Raw genomic sequence first — 15,244 nt, forward strand, 5'->3', positions numbered from 1 at the left:
CTCAGAGTAAGGTCAATAGTTCAAATATTGGTGTCCGTGATAACGTAGTGACTGACTGTGCTGTATTTGGGGAGGTGTTCTTTTCTTGTGCCTTTCACCTGACTGGAAATTGAAGTAAAATTATATTTTTTGACTGGAAGTTAACATTCCCTTTTGAGATTTGAGACACAATAGAACATGAGAGTCCATTGGGGAGGAGACTTTTATCGTTATTATACATAAAGTTAGAAAATGGAATAAAAACAAACCTGTTTTCAACAACACTCTACTGCAAACCTTTGTGTGGACGCTACGTCTAACTAATACCATAAAGATAAATGTGGTCAGTCTATGAAAACACACAGACGACATGGATTCAGAAACTGTAGAACTGCTAAATGGTCACAACAATAATCACAGATACAAGTCATGATCTAATCATACATGATGCAGTACATGCAAACAGAGCTTTGGATTTTATGTCTAAATGTAAATCTACAGGTGAACAAAAGTGTTTGAACACCTTTCTTCATATATGCTGATGTAGTATCAGGCTACTCATGTCTTCATGTTGTAAACTTGTATTGTTGGAGGGAGGCAAATATAGCAAGTAGCCTATCATACAATACTGTATATACAGTATTCAATAACTCTTAATATGCTCTATTGGTTTGCTTTATGGTTTGAGGAATGACCTAAAAATAAATGCTATTCATAATAAACATACTTGTGCTCTTTCTGTACAACCACATTAGTTGTTTTCCCAACAAAACACATTATTAAAAAAATTTAACAATTACATATTTAAATTTAAATATTCTTAAAACTATTAACATCCATATACAAGACTTCTTCTTGGCTGTCTTTTTCTGTAGCTCTGCACCTTTTCTTTCCACGTTATTGCCACAGATTTTTGAGTTTGTTGACTTTGTCGTCGACTTTGTTTCATCCTGTGAAGCCTTACTGTTTCTATTGATTTAGCCTTATATTGGAAAACATATATAAAGCAAAGTTGAAACAATTGATGAGAGATTATTATAAGAATGACTATTACATTAATTATTAACCGATGAATGTTGTTCTAATATTCATCACTGTGATCATTTGATCTTACTGTGGAGGTAGTACGTGTTTGTTGGAGAAAGCAATGAGGGAATCAGTTTTAAGTAAGAATTGAGTTTTCCAAAACAAATAAAATCACGACGAGGATTCACGCGCTTCCCTGGTGAAGGAGGATCATTTGTTCTCTGCACTGTTCAGGCTCCAGAGGTCGTCAAAGAGAGCTGAGCCTCTTCTTCTGATGATTTGCTTTTTGATCTCATGTCTCCTGGTGAGTGTGGAGAAGTGGGACAGCAGCAACACTGTATCCTGAGATGTGAGTGTTTTATCTCGTGTGTGGGTGGAACTCAGGCATGGCTATAAGCGGATGATGGGAAACGTCAAACACACACAGGGAACATACCTTCTCCCCGTAGCCCCGGTCTTTCGTCATCATCTCCCTCAGCGTCTGCAGCACTTTGATGCACAGACGCTCCTCGTTCTCCTCCAGCAACTGCTTGGTGTGTTTGATCAGTCTGGTCGGGAGGAGAGGAAGAAACATGAGTATATACATTTCCACCACTCAACGTACTATACTCACACAAAAACGGTTTTGCCTGATTTCCACCATGGAAAGATATTTAACCTAAAACAGCAGTGTTTTGCATGTAAAAATGAACGAGTAGGGATTATTCAGCAGAGAATTTTAAAAACTACTCCTACACACTACGGTGGATGAAGGAATACAGATAACTGGAAGCGTATTAACCTGGCGTAAGCAGTTATAGATGTGCATGTGTTCAAATGTCCTTGACCAGAGTTCAGACGTTCAGACTCACTTTGATATGAATCCTCCGCTCTCACATTTCTTGCGAGTGTCTGTGTTCTCAGGGAAGAGGAGCTCTGGACGATGGAGGACGTCCACAAGCACCGAGAGCTCAGCTTGGACCAGTGGCCTCAGACGGTCCTCCAGCGCTGACACAATGTCCTATAGAGCAGATCGTGATGCAGCCAGAGGTTAGAATTATTATTAGAATTACTATTATTAATAATGACCCAAAACTTTGGTATTATAACAAAAAAGTATGATCTGTAAGCAGGCCTTTTTTAAGGGTAGATAATGGAATTTGATTTCTGTTTCAGTGGAAGTAAATGACGCTTTAAAACTTCATGCTAAGTATTCTTACAGCTGTTGATGACTTACACACTTTTTCTCTGTACAAAGACTGTTTCAGAAAAGACTGCAGGAAGTGGTTCTGTTTATCGTTATCAGAGTGATAAGGAAAAGGAAACAAAGATTAGTTGGAGATTCATCTCATGATAATGACTAAAACATTAGAAAGGTACCACATTTAAATTGTCACATGTTCAGTTGTTGGATGAATAATTTTTTTTTTGATTTTTTAATTGTTAAATTAATATATACAAACAAAAATCAAAAATCATGAACAGAACAGAACATCACTGCAAAAGGTCCTTCAGGTTCATTGAGAGTGAGCCTCTGGAATTGGTTCTTTTACTCCATGAACTTGAGCAGTTGTCAACTCACAATGAGGTCAGCACGAAAAGAGAGGGAGTTCGGTTCAATAAGATTTCATGAATCTTTGTTCTATGCTTTAATTTCATTAGAGATTTAAGTATATCAATTTAAACAAAAGCTGGGAAAATTGAGCTGTACTAAAACATATGACCTATATATGTGAGCAGCTACTATAACAGAATGTATTCATATCTTTAACATTAGCTAGACTGTTGAAGGATTACTCATCTGAATTATACATGGACAGTATACAAAACATCTATTATGTCCACACACAATTGAATTATTCCATCAAAAATAACAATTCCAGCAGTAGCCAACATCATAATATCTGTGTGACTACCTTATGTTTCACTTGAATTAATTGATAAAACAATGTATCCGGTACCACATATTGTGTGAAATCAAATCAGACCGTACCAGAACGTTCCACTTCTCTATGCACTTCCTCTCATGCCCACTGATGATGAGTGTGAAAATAAGAAATAAGTGAAGTTGCATCATGAAGCCTGACAGTCTGGTAGAGATGTACATATTTCTACATACTTTTTTTTTCCAGATTCATATAAGGTCACTGTGACCTTTGACCAATGAAATGTAATCACTTTATCTATAAGTCCAAGTGACAACTGATAAAAAGAAATTCCCTCAAGCAGTCTAGGGGACATGAACATGTGAACAAAAACATTGTAAATCATAGACTGAGAAAGAAATGAAAAAATGGGAAAGAAACCATGTGAATGACTGTCTCTGTCTCTTGTCTGGAGCTGCTTCTTTTTAAAAAGGGCATTAAAGGCATCCGGTGCAAGTTAAGATTTTTTTTAGACTTCTACTGAAAGCTGAGTCATGCGTTACAAGAAAAAAGGGTGTAGACCATACTGTATTACGAAATACTTTCCAGGATTCAATTAGGAACTGCTTCTACAGAATTTGTCTGTTCCACAGATCCTGTAACCATTACGTTGACACTGATGAGGAGTCATGACGGGAAAGTGATGATCACACACAATACCTAATTAGGACTGTTTACTTTTTTGTTTTCTGCCACTGAACTTGAATCCCAGAGTAGTAAAGTATACGTATTTACATTAAACCTAATCACGTAGCATTACTTTTTAAATAAATACTACACAGATAAATCTTTTTTACGACTGTCCAGCTTATTGTTCTTTTCCTGCCGTAAAAGCGAGACAAGGAAGAGGAAATGTTCTGCTTCTCTCCCGCTCACATACGTGGCTCAACTACACCAGATAGCTGCTAGATAAGGTAAAATCCCAGACAGACACCGTCTCTGATTGATAAAATAAATGAAATCTGCATTGTTCTGTCTGATTTCTTTGCTTTGAGTTACAGCATGTGATCTTCAGTGATACTGTGAAATTCAGAAAAATGTCATGTTTCTTTTTTCATGTACTTTTTATTCCAGCGAAACACCAACCAAGCATGAGTACAGACAGCATGTAAGTGTAAAGTACAGTTATCTTATTCAATTTAAAACTATGTAAATAAACTATAATTTGGTTGAGGAATATAGTTTTTATCATCTCTCTAATCAATACAGACTAAACCAACAGATGTTGCATGTGCTGTTCATTTGATGGTTTATTTATTGATGCATATTCACCTTCTTTATTCCAATTCAAGTCTTTACAAGACCTGACTCTGGCACATGTGAAACCTCCTGAGAGGACTTGTCCTGTACCACTCTGACATTGCAGGTGTTGATAATGTTTTATATAAAAGCCATTACTGCTTCCTGTTCTCCTTTAAAAGCAGACTTTTTTTTTTACAAACGCAGCTGACTTTTTTTTTTACTTTTTCTCTGTTTTAATTGTTGTTGTTGCTTTTATCTGCTTTGTATTATTTACCCTTTATTGTCACCACTGTCCGTTTCTTTGTCGTTTGATTTGTGAGATTGCACAAAAACTATTGGATGGATTACCACAGAACTTTGTGGAAGGCTGTGGTACGAGGTGTGTGGTTCAAACTTTGGTGTGAATCTGTATCAGGGGGCGGAATCAACCGTTTATTTTTCACTTTCACTTTTTAACATGAGTGTGTGAAATATGGAGCAGCTTGACTGAATTTAAGGGGACTGTTTTTGGTGAGGGTATGTTCTTTTTTAGAAGTCTGGGTAAATGGTCAATAAATGAATTAATAAATCATTATTAAAACCAAAAACATATAGAAATGAACTCCAGTATATCTAAATACTGACCTGCAGCCTCTCTATGATGTTTCTGTAGTCTTTGGAGGTGGTGACGCCTGAGTCTCGTCTCGATGTGTTCTTGGCCGACAGCCTCCAGTTGAGGATGCTCTTCTGTACGACATTATTGGACTTGACAAACAAGTTGTTCACCTGACTGTCCAGGTCAACTGGGATAGCAATGGCTCTGCTTTTAGCTGGGTAGAAGTAAGAATGGAGATATTTCACATTTTTTAACTTGTGTCACAATGTTCTTTTCTAACATAAAGCCAGAGGTCAGTGGTCTGGTATTAGCCCAGTGTCTTACCCACGTCTGAGAGAACTTTAATGCAAGCCTCCACTGAGGCCTTCTGGACAGGGTTCAGCCAGTTACAGTGGTAAACCCTGAACACTCCCTGAAGCAACTGTACAAACACTGGCTGACGAGTCTGCAAGACAGGGAAAAAACAAGTTAAAAAGAACAATAGGATAAAGTAAAGAAAGGAAATACAGTCATAGATGGAGGAGAAAAAGAGTGAACGAGAATTTAAAAACCACCAAAAAACTATTGAGTTCTGTCAACACAAAACCACAACTGTGCTAAACATGTCAGAGAAAGGATACAGTAACACCTACAGTTCAGGGGTCTACTGCTTCAGGTCCAGCTGTTTACAATCATGTGCACTCCCAACACAACAATCTTGACCGTGTTTGACTGAGCACAACCGATTACTATCACCGTGACAAAAGTGCAATCTATCAGCTGAACACAGCCCTAGAGGACAATAAATACCTCAGATATCTTTCCAAGAATGGTGGCCTGTTGCGAGAGAAAGAGGGTCATGATGTCATCATGTATCAGAAAAGTGCCAGGGGGCAGAGTTCTCAAAATGTGCAAATGGTTACATTAAAAAAAATATGCTGGAGCTTAGTGTAAACGAATTACAGAAAGTTATGTGTCAAGAAGGAAATCGTCTGTAAAACCACACCACAAAGTTGCTGCACAAGGGATCTGACAATCTATGGAGGGGGGTGGTTGTGATTTATTAGGGAAGAAATGGGCAACAATACACGGCTACACCAAGGTCGAAAGAGGAGAGTGACCACACTGCAACAGCATCATCTGCACCACATCCCAGCTACGTGTTGTGCAACATATGTCGGAACAACAGAGTTTGTGTGTTCTGACTCAGCAATGAAAATGTGCAAACCCACACAGTGAAGCCACACGTCTTAACAACCTCAGCCTGGTGATGAATAACACAGCCAGAGGTTGGGAAACAAATGCGGGGGAGAGTCACCTTTACTTACATACACGTAGCGAGCCATCTATGCAAAGGGAAGAAGGTCATATTTTGTAGCACACGTGTAAATGTGAGGATGATTTCGCTTTGTAAACAACTAAACCAAATCATGTGCGTCATTTATAGACTGTTTATCATGTGCATTTCAAATTTGTCACACCACAGTGCAGATTACCTGCAGGCTTGTGCTCTGGTCGGAGAAAGGAGAGCTGAAGAAACATGTGACAATGCTCATGACCATCTCGGTTACGTAACGCTCCAGCATGGTGTCCGCATGCTTCCTGTCACTGGTGTTGTTGCACACCTAAGAAGAAGGGACAGAAAAGATATTAGCACGGCCACTGGATCACAAGTCCTGCATGTGGGCGACTGGTCACACATGTTCGCCCCACGCTGTGTTGACATTAATTACCCGCACACATGAGAAGGCGTGGCAACGGCTTACCCTGCAAATGTCCACCAGGAAGTTCTCAAACAGTTTCCACATATGGTTGGACGTGTAAATCTCCTTCATCTCCACCTCTGTGTCAACGTAGCAGTGGTTGAGGAAGTTGATGTAGGCGATTTTAATCTGTCAGAATGCAAATGAACCGATTTAATGATACACATTACTTACTACTGTCAGGGTGAGCCTTGTCATCCATGGACAGAAGCTCTGAGCATGTCACCTCCAATGAGGTGTCAGATAAGAACCTACAAAACTAAAAGATGTGCAGAGACAATAATTATCTTTTATCTTCATATATCTGCCTCTTTCAAGTTGAGACATCTACTTGTGTTCAAAAAATGCTGGAAATGTTTCTCTTTCCATTGTTGGTTGCTGGCTCAACACTGTGATGCAATCATCAAGAAAGACTTGAGATATATTCTTTAGAGTGAAATAAAATTATTTTTGAATTGAGACATGTATGAACCGACAATGTAATGACAACCCAAACCGCTGATCATAAAATTTAGTTTGTTTGTTTCTAAAAAATAGGTTAGAAAAAAAGATGGATGTTTTGTGGATGTAAACACATTCAAAGTTGAAAGTCTGCACTTAAACCTCGTTTTAACGGTTTCATTCAGCTTCATGTGAGTTCCAGAGGCAAAACAACAAAAGCTGAATCAATGCAACTGGTTAAATACTGTCTACACAGACTACATTGTTTGTTTCAATGCACAAAGATATCTAAAGAAAGTTAATGCCCTTCACTTTAAAATCTAAATGAAAATAAAAATGTATACTTCAGGGATGCAGTCTTCATGGGTGACCACCCGCACAATGTCATCCAGGGGCAGCAGGGAGTTGCACTTGATCTCAGTGTAGACGTTCTTGCCCTCAGTGCAGACGGCCAGCAGCTCCACCAGGTGGATGTGGTACATCAGCGGGCTGTTTTCATCCATGCGGTCCCGCTCTGAGCGCATCATCTGGACGAGTGTTTGAAAGGAGGCGCGGTCGTTGTAGAAGACCAGAACGTCCTCGCCTGAGTTCACCAGCTGAGTGGGGAAAAAAAACACAGTACCAAGACATCTAGTTAGTGATCCCGTAAATCACATACACCAGTGAGTATGGATCATAGAACAGACCTCAGCCATGACAATATCCTGACACTTCTTGATGAACTTGTTCTCGGCCTTCACTATGGTCTGCAGGAACTTCAGATACTGGACGTGACGGCCATGACTCTCAGTGCAGTGGACAAAGTGTTGAACCACGCGCTCATTGATCTCACTGCACAGCTGGAAGTTGTTCATGAAGATGTGCTGCATGGTCACTGCCTCCAAAATCTGACAGAGAGAAAAGAGACGACATGAAGGACAGTCCATCAAATTCACAAATGAACTTCAGATTTGTTTTCCTAAACTATTTTGGAAACGGAGCCATATCAACATGAGACTAGAAATACAGCACTGTTACTGAATGCCTCTGCCAACCAGTGCCATTTCAGTATACAAACATTTCTTTTTCAGACTCATATGAGGCCACCGTCCAAGTTAACTGGTCAAAATTTAAAGAAACTCCCTAAAGACAGACTTGAAATATATTCTTTATCTTTATATAACATTTAAGGTCCCAGTGACCTTGACCTTTGGCCTCCAAGTTCTAGTCGAGGTCATCTTTGAGTCCAAGTGAAGGTTTGTGTGAGGTGTATGCAATTCATTTTGAATGTTGCTGAAATGTCACATAAACAAAAACATGGTCACCGTGACTTTGACTGATATACATTCATAATCTGATCTAATCTTTGAGTCTAAGTGAACATTTATGCAAAATTTAAAAAAGAAATTCCCTCAAGACTTTGACCTTAAAATTCTAATCATTGCTTCTGTGAGTCCAACTGAACATTTGCAAGAAATTTGAATTCACTCCAGGCATTCCTGTGATATGACACAAAAATGGAACAGACATAGAATGGACAACCACAAAACACAGTGGCTGTCGGCGGTGCAGAGGTATAAAAAGATTCCCTGTGCTACTCACCCCTGGGTTAAGAAACAAGTTGATATGTTTGTGGAGAAGAGTCTGGTTCTGCTGATTCCCTGCACAGAAGTTCTGCAGAAACTCATGAGCTGTTTTCATGATCTCCTGCATTCGGACGTCCTCGCCCTAACACAGATAACAAAGTCAAGGGTTTCTTTTTCATTAAGATTACACAGATCGAAAACTTTAAACGTGTAAAAGTCACATGATGCTTTCAGAGCATCCTCATAACTCTTCTGACCTTCTCATATGGGATCTGCAGGAGCTCAAGTACCACACTGTGAGCTCCCATGTTCCTCAGCAGCCTCTGCTGCTGCTTCTTACTCTTCCTCCCCGAGCTCCCCTCCTGGACACACAGCTTACTGAGGCGCAGCAGGATCTGAGGAGGAGCAGCAGGAGGGGCTTTAATTACACATGACAGGTCACAAACATGAAAATAGATTAGTGAGCAAATGATTGTACCTCTTTTACAACCCTGTAGTTGTAGCTGCTGGTGCTTTCTGTCTTCTTTTTGTCAGAACCGGGTGAATCTCCCTGTAAAACAAGCATCAGAAAGGAAGAAGAAATCCTTTATATTGAAATATGATCTTTACTGAGGTATATCCACCTTGTAACGACTTGTTCTACTCCAACAACAACCATTTCATGTTTTCAGGTGATCGGACACTGCACCTTCTTTTTGTTTTCAGACTCTGAAGGTCCATCTCCATCCATCCCATCCTCTCCCTGCCTCTTGTACACCCACAGCTCAGATTTCTCCACGATAGAGCGCAGCTGGTCCAGATCCGACTTGATCTGCTTGTAGTTGTCCACGTCCTGACTTGTTACCAGCAGCTGGACCTGAAGAGAAGAGACGAGAGAAACAAAAGTTCAGACAAAATCCGTAGATTTTCCGTTTCTAGTGCTGCACCTGCAACATAAAGCTTTGTGCACGGTCAGAACACGGTCCCAAGCAGAGCATTGAAAAGTGATGAGGCTTACTTGTTTGAAAGCCATTAGAACCTCCTGCCTCTGGCTGAAGTGTCTGAAGAGCAGGTGGAGTGCTCCAGACACGAGAGGGGGGTAGTCATGCATGGTCAGATGCAGCAGGACCCTGAGGAAGGTACGACCACCGTGGTCATCCAGGTCTAGTGGAGTGTTCTCCTCACTGTAAAGACAGTGCCACAAAACATTACATCAACTTTTATCTAACTATATCTTGCTTCTACAAAAAAAGATCAGGAAGCTGTGGATTACCTTCCTCCAAAGATCCCCTCTGCCTGTTCCTCAATGTTCTCAAAGTCAAGATTTCCTGCAGGAAAAGAAAATGTACTTCTTCAAATAAATCCCTGTCAGCATACATTTCTTTCATTGCTTTCAGTAAATCGTGTGGTTTCATACCTGGCATGGAACCTGTGATGTGATTGGTTCCGTTCTGACTGGCAGTGTTGTCTCCTTGTGGGTTGTTCTCATCAAACTCACGTTTGAATATACAGAGCAGGCAGGAGATTCTATAATCTAACCGCACATTCAAAATAAACTGAAGGGAAAGAAAAATAATACAGTTACCAGCAGGCTGAGAGTCTAGGTAGGTGGAGGAACCAGAGTTTTTATGCTTCACCTGTAGAATCTCAATGATCTTGAGCTTCGTGTCCATGACCATGATGTCTTCTCTCTCAGGTTCAGTCTGGGTTTTGACCACGTCTCCCTCCGGCTGATGAGTTGGCGTTGTCGGCAACAAGCCGCCTCCTCGCAGCACCACCTGGGTCATCAGCTCCCCCACTCCATGGATAGACTTCATCACATTGCTGCCAGCTACAGCATGTTTAAATGGAAAATGGAATGAGCTGCAATCTGTCCTACGACTGTAGTTTTATACTTATGCTTGTGCTGATGATTGTAAATGTTTCCTTTTCTCAGGTCACTCTTGAAAAACATTGAAACATTTCAATGAGACCGCCTGATAATAAAGGTTGAATGAAAATTTTTTTTTTTTTTATCTTAGGAAACAATGAAATTCATGTCCACTGTATCACAGTGTCGTTTCTTGTCAATTAGCTTTTTATTACATATCTGTGAATATGAGTGATGCAGATGTTAGTGTAGTTGTCGATGGCTGCTGAGCCAAGTTGCTAGAGTCAGATTTTAACAAATTAAAAAGAGCAGGTGGTTATTTTTGGTCGATTCTCGAGACGGTTCTCAGACCGATCAGTTCTCCTAAACCCATGAGTCAGTTTCTCAGTCCCAGTCACTATTTACATGTTCTGAAATAGGTGGTGAAGTTTGTCATGGTTAAGCTTCTGGTCCCCCAAAGTCAGACTGTAGAGTGGTACCTCCTGTCAACAGCAGTGCAGATGTGAAGGAGTTTCCAATGTTACCTCCTGTTTTTGTAGCAGAGGACTGCTGGCAGAGCCAACAACACACCTGGCGTCGTATTGAGACCAACACTCCAAGGTTGCTCAGATGGGTGCAAGTGCATTTGCAATTTAAACATAATGTCTGAAGGACGGGGAAACGACCATGCTGCTCTACACTTGACATAAGAGAGAGCCCTTAGCTTCTTTTCTTTACATTACTTGCATGTAATTTAACTGTAAATATCTACAAAATGAGAAGTGAATCAGTGATAATTAAATTGTTTCTTCAACAAAGTGTGACTACAAGTTAAGTCTGAGACTAAGGACAGAAACTGACAGATGAGTGAGTTAAGCTGTGGATGATGTGGTGGATGTTTACCTTTGTTTTCCTCTCCCTTCTCCATCTTGTTGATGGGGTAAATGGTGCTGACGTGCACACAGTCTAAAATGTTCAGTAAGATCTTAGTCAAGCGAAGCAGGTCGCTGAAGTTGTAGAAACCAAAGTATATGAGGTTCCTCGCCAGGTTCACTACCTACAGACAAGAGGATTCAAAACCATGATTTAAAACTTCATTCAAAACAAAGTGGTCACTTATCTGCTCATTCCATCAACTGAGAGGCAGTACCTCGAAGGTGAGCTTGTTTTTCTCTTTGTCAGAGAAAGGAATGTTCTGCGACACCACCTCTCTCAGGTAGTTCTCCACAAAATCCATCGTTAGGCAGAAACGCTCTTTGATCTCGTCTCTGGTGGTTCCATCGTTGTCATAGCTACATAATAAGAGAATCACGTCACATCACGTGCAATGAACTCTCCGAAATGAAAATACAAGCCAATTAAATGCAGATTCATTGACATGGTTGTTAATCTAATGTTAGTAAAATGTTTTTCTGAAAAGAACTCACTCATCGATGGCGATTTTGGAAGGAATCTCAGACCAAAGTCGAGCATATTTGACAGGTGTGACCTGCTCCTGAGGGTCGCGGTCCACGTGCATGTGCAGCATGAGGCGGCAGAATGATGCCCGCAGGTCGTAGGGCAGGTCCTCATCGGACATGCAGCGCAGAATCAAATCCACATCCAGTTGTCCTGAGATTTTGTTGATGGCCAGGTACTGACGGTCCAGACACATGCGGGCAAAGAGGTTCAGCTGACACCTGAGAGGAAATATTCCATATTTTGATCACCAAATTCAACACTGCACTTTTTCAGGCCAAGTGTAAAGCCAATAGGATAAATTCCACAGACGGATATTTGTGTTATTAGGAGATGACAATTGGACTTTGTGGTTTCAAATGCACAGTAGAATCCTATTTTGTCAAACATCATGTTAAATTTAAATCAGTCAAACAGGATTTTACAACAGAATGCTTGTTGTTGTAAAATAATTCAATGATATCTCACCTGTAGTAGCTGACCACCTCCTGATCCTCCTTCTGGCCCTCCTTTGCATCCTGGGCCAACTCCCTGATGCTCTTGCTCCGGATCTCCTTGCAGTTGTCTTTCCAAAACAGCCACACCTCCTCTTCATCCTCTGCCTCCATCGGGCTCTCCCCGTTTGTCGTCATCTCGATCTCGAACCTCGACAGGACCAATCTAAAGTGTAAAAAGCAAACGGGTCATTCCAAAGTGCTCCTTTTTTCAGACGTGATACAGCCCAGAGAAAAGTGAGGAGCTGACTTGGTCTCGATGAGGATGTCAGCGTTGGTGGGGTCCAGCACTGCATTGCAGATGAGCTCCTGGGTCACGGGGATGGACTTATTCATGGACACGCAGAGATCAGACAGGTAATCTAGAAACCTGGATGCAGATCACAAAGCACGAAATATGTTTTCATTGACACCAGAGATAAAAGATATGGATGGACAATTTGAGATCATGATATAGTCAAAAGTAAAAATGTTAAATCTGACTTTAATACAACAGTTCAAACTGTGAAGGCCTCCTTTATTCTGCCTTCTGGATCAGCCTGAAAAACATTTGACTTTGACTCAGCAGAGGCACACTGTCAACAATTTAGCTGCCGAGCCAAGATCATGCACAAGCAGTCACACTCACACCCTTTAGCACAAGCCTGAATACATTTACATAGATTTAAATATCTTTAGACTGTTATCCAAACAAATCTGACCCAGACTGTCCACAGCCTGTGCTTCTATGTCAGTTTTATGATACCAGCGCGGGACAGTGGCATCCTGTGTGACTCACCTTGGCTCCTGGTTCTTCCTCACCAGGGTGACAAATGTGTCTATCTCAGCGGCGGTGATGTGTTTCTCCAGCAGCTTCCGGTTGTTGTGGAGAAGAGCCGTTATGGTGTCCTCAGCCAACACATCATAACCTATCTGCTTCTGCATGAAGCGGAATTGTTTGGCTATATATTCCTGAGAAAGAGGGAACAGTTAAAACAAAGATCTCACATCAGGGTCAGAGTGGCGCTGCTGTGTCCTCATACCTGGTTCTTCCTGTAATCCTGCTGAGAATGGCGTAAGACTCTGTAGCAAAGCCTGCAAATATGTCTAAAAGGAGCGTGCCGCTGGTCTCCGAGTTCTTCTAATCGGAGCATGGGACCATCACCACTATCTGTGAAAGGGGCTTGGAGGAGTTTGAAAATCTGCAATGGAAATGGAACATTTTTATAACTCTCAAATATATAGTTGAACCTAAATTTGGATATATACAGTTTCAGTCCCTGGGGTTTAAGACCAACCTGCTTAAGGATATTCTGCTCTCTCATGAGTTTCTGTCTTTCTCTGTTGGGTTTGTTGACCATGATGTCCAGAACATCCTGCCCACTGTTGGGGATGTCCACGACGAAGAAAACTAGATCTTCAAGAAGCTTAGTCACAAACCTGGAATTTTCACAGATGCACACGTCAAAACACTTTCAGGAAAACACATTATAGAGCAGCCATTTCAATGATATTTGGTTTTCCTTTACAAATAAATACACAGCAATACTACATAGTAGAAAATAAAGAATAATGTTCTGCTATGGATATTTCTCCCCACATACCTTCTTTCATTTTGGGTTATTGTTCCCTTTTCCAGTTTGCCAGCAATAGATGCCAACACTTTACTTGCATCGTTAGCAAAATCCAAATCCCGCACTTCAGCTGGCGGCACAGGTACAATGGCGAAAGCTTCCTTGTCTTCTTTTACTCCTGAAGTTCCAATCTGGGGTATGCAATTGTTTTTAGTTTTTCTGATCACAACAGCTCAGCCGTGCCACACATCTCTACCAAGACATCAGCCAATTACCTGTAACATGACAGGTTTCTCCTCCTCTTTGTCGATGGGGTTGTTGGTGCTGTGGACCCACGTGTTGGTGCACAGGTGTCTTAGCCTCACGTATGAGCTCCTGCAAGTAACAACGGAAAGTGTTTGAGGTGACAAAGCAATGTCTCAAGTTTCAGGACACAGAACAAGTGTCTTAGAGTTTTATCTAGAACTATCACTTTGTGGTTGTATGTTTCTGCCAGTCTATATAAAAAATGTGAGGTCACAGTGAACTTTGATCACTTAAATCTAATAAACACATTTTTGAGCTTTGAGCACCCAACTCATGGTCCATTGACATTGCCCTTTAGTGAGTAACATCTGCACTAATAACTTTGCATATCCTCACCAAAGTATTGTTTTCGCACCATTTACATCTGTATTTCTAAAGAACTAATGAGAAGACAAATTAAAGGATGAGTGGTTTTCATTTGGATACATCACAACGTTAAATACAAAATCACTCACAGGTTACAAGAATAACTTCAGCCCACAACATATCTCACTACCTGTTGGGCCAAAGGCCAAGACACTAAAATAAAACACTCTGATGATCCCAAGGGATCAACTTGTTTTAATCTTAAAACTTGCGTGGTCTCTAGTGTCAAATTCACAACATACTGTCAATAACAAACCTGAACAGAACGTAAAAAAATATTGACAAAACCCAAAGTTTGTGTTGGTGTTAGTAGTGTCTTTGTCTGTGTTTTAATTATGGTATACAAGAAAAACAATGTAATCTGTGCTTACCTGTGTATGTGTGTGTCTCCTATAAATGTCATGAGAACTGTATTTTACAGTCAGAGATGGCTGAATGAACTAGCTGACTATTTGTCTTTGCCTAAGAAACAAGCTTCACAAGAATGCCACTATGTAGAGCCTCTAACATTTCAGCATCTACAGTGCAGGAATCATGATACTACAAAGATTTACTGAAACATGTTAACTCATTGACTTCACTTGAGTTGCTGAATTTCAACCACAATAACTGTGACTCTAAACATGACGAATATTCAATTTACATACATGAGAGAGTCCATTACTTTTAAAGGCCTCATAAATGATCATAAAGCAACACCTCTCTGTGACAGTGTCAGCAAAAACAGAAGATTGTGATGCACACC

At 40.6% G+C, this 15,244-nt stretch overlaps 1 protein-coding gene across 14 annotated transcripts in view; it reads right to left on the reverse strand.

Moving 5' to 3' along the window:
- itpr1b (inositol 1,4,5-trisphosphate receptor, type 1b) overlaps positions 1-15,244 on the reverse strand; it is an 85,337-nt gene that overhangs the window by 48,674 nt on the left and 21,419 nt on the right. For 7 of the 14 annotated variants that reach the window (XM_069512427.1, XM_069512478.1, XM_069512470.1 and 4 more), the window contains 28 exons: positions 14,103-14,202; positions 13,858-14,018; positions 13,552-13,693; positions 13,297-13,455; positions 13,053-13,225; positions 12,525-12,644; positions 12,249-12,440; positions 11,750-12,001; positions 11,473-11,614; positions 11,226-11,379; positions 10,111-10,304; positions 9,891-10,029; positions 9,747-9,801; positions 9,492-9,657; positions 9,183-9,350; positions 8,973-9,044; positions 8,752-8,889; positions 8,511-8,636; positions 7,616-7,816; positions 7,274-7,525; positions 6,492-6,617; positions 6,222-6,350; positions 6,054-6,071; positions 5,536-5,562; positions 5,071-5,191; positions 4,776-4,960; positions 1,857-2,005; positions 1,442-1,553 (listed from right to left, as the gene is read on the reverse strand). In XM_069512427.1, the coding sequence (XP_069368528.1) occupies positions 1,442-1,553; positions 1,857-2,005; positions 4,776-4,960; positions 5,071-5,191; positions 5,536-5,562; positions 6,054-6,071; positions 6,222-6,350; positions 6,492-6,617; positions 7,274-7,525; positions 7,616-7,816; positions 8,511-8,636; positions 8,752-8,889; positions 8,973-9,044; positions 9,183-9,350; positions 9,492-9,657; positions 9,747-9,801; positions 9,891-10,029; positions 10,111-10,304; positions 11,226-11,379; positions 11,473-11,614; positions 11,750-12,001; positions 12,249-12,440; positions 12,525-12,644; positions 13,053-13,225; positions 13,297-13,455; positions 13,552-13,693; positions 13,858-14,018; positions 14,103-14,202 (3,973 nt within the window). The remainder of the gene's footprint in view (positions 1-1,441; positions 1,554-1,856; positions 2,006-4,775; positions 4,961-5,070; positions 5,192-5,535; positions 5,563-6,053; positions 6,072-6,221; positions 6,351-6,491; positions 6,618-7,273; positions 7,526-7,615; positions 7,817-8,510; positions 8,637-8,751; positions 8,890-8,972; positions 9,045-9,182; positions 9,351-9,491; positions 9,658-9,746; positions 9,802-9,890; positions 10,030-10,110; positions 10,305-11,225; positions 11,380-11,472; positions 11,615-11,749; positions 12,002-12,248; positions 12,441-12,524; positions 12,645-13,052; positions 13,226-13,296; positions 13,456-13,551; positions 13,694-13,857; positions 14,019-14,102; positions 14,203-15,244) is intronic. The other 7 variants (XM_069512494.1, XM_069512482.1, XM_069512488.1 and 4 more) reach the window with 1 other exon arrangement.

The sequence above is a fragment of the Paralichthys olivaceus genome, chromosome 2 (genome assembly GCF_024713975.1).
Source record: "Paralichthys olivaceus isolate ysfri-2021 chromosome 2, ASM2471397v2, whole genome shotgun sequence".
In the NCBI taxonomy this organism is placed as follows: Eukaryota; Metazoa; Chordata; class Actinopteri; order Pleuronectiformes; family Paralichthyidae; genus Paralichthys; species Paralichthys olivaceus.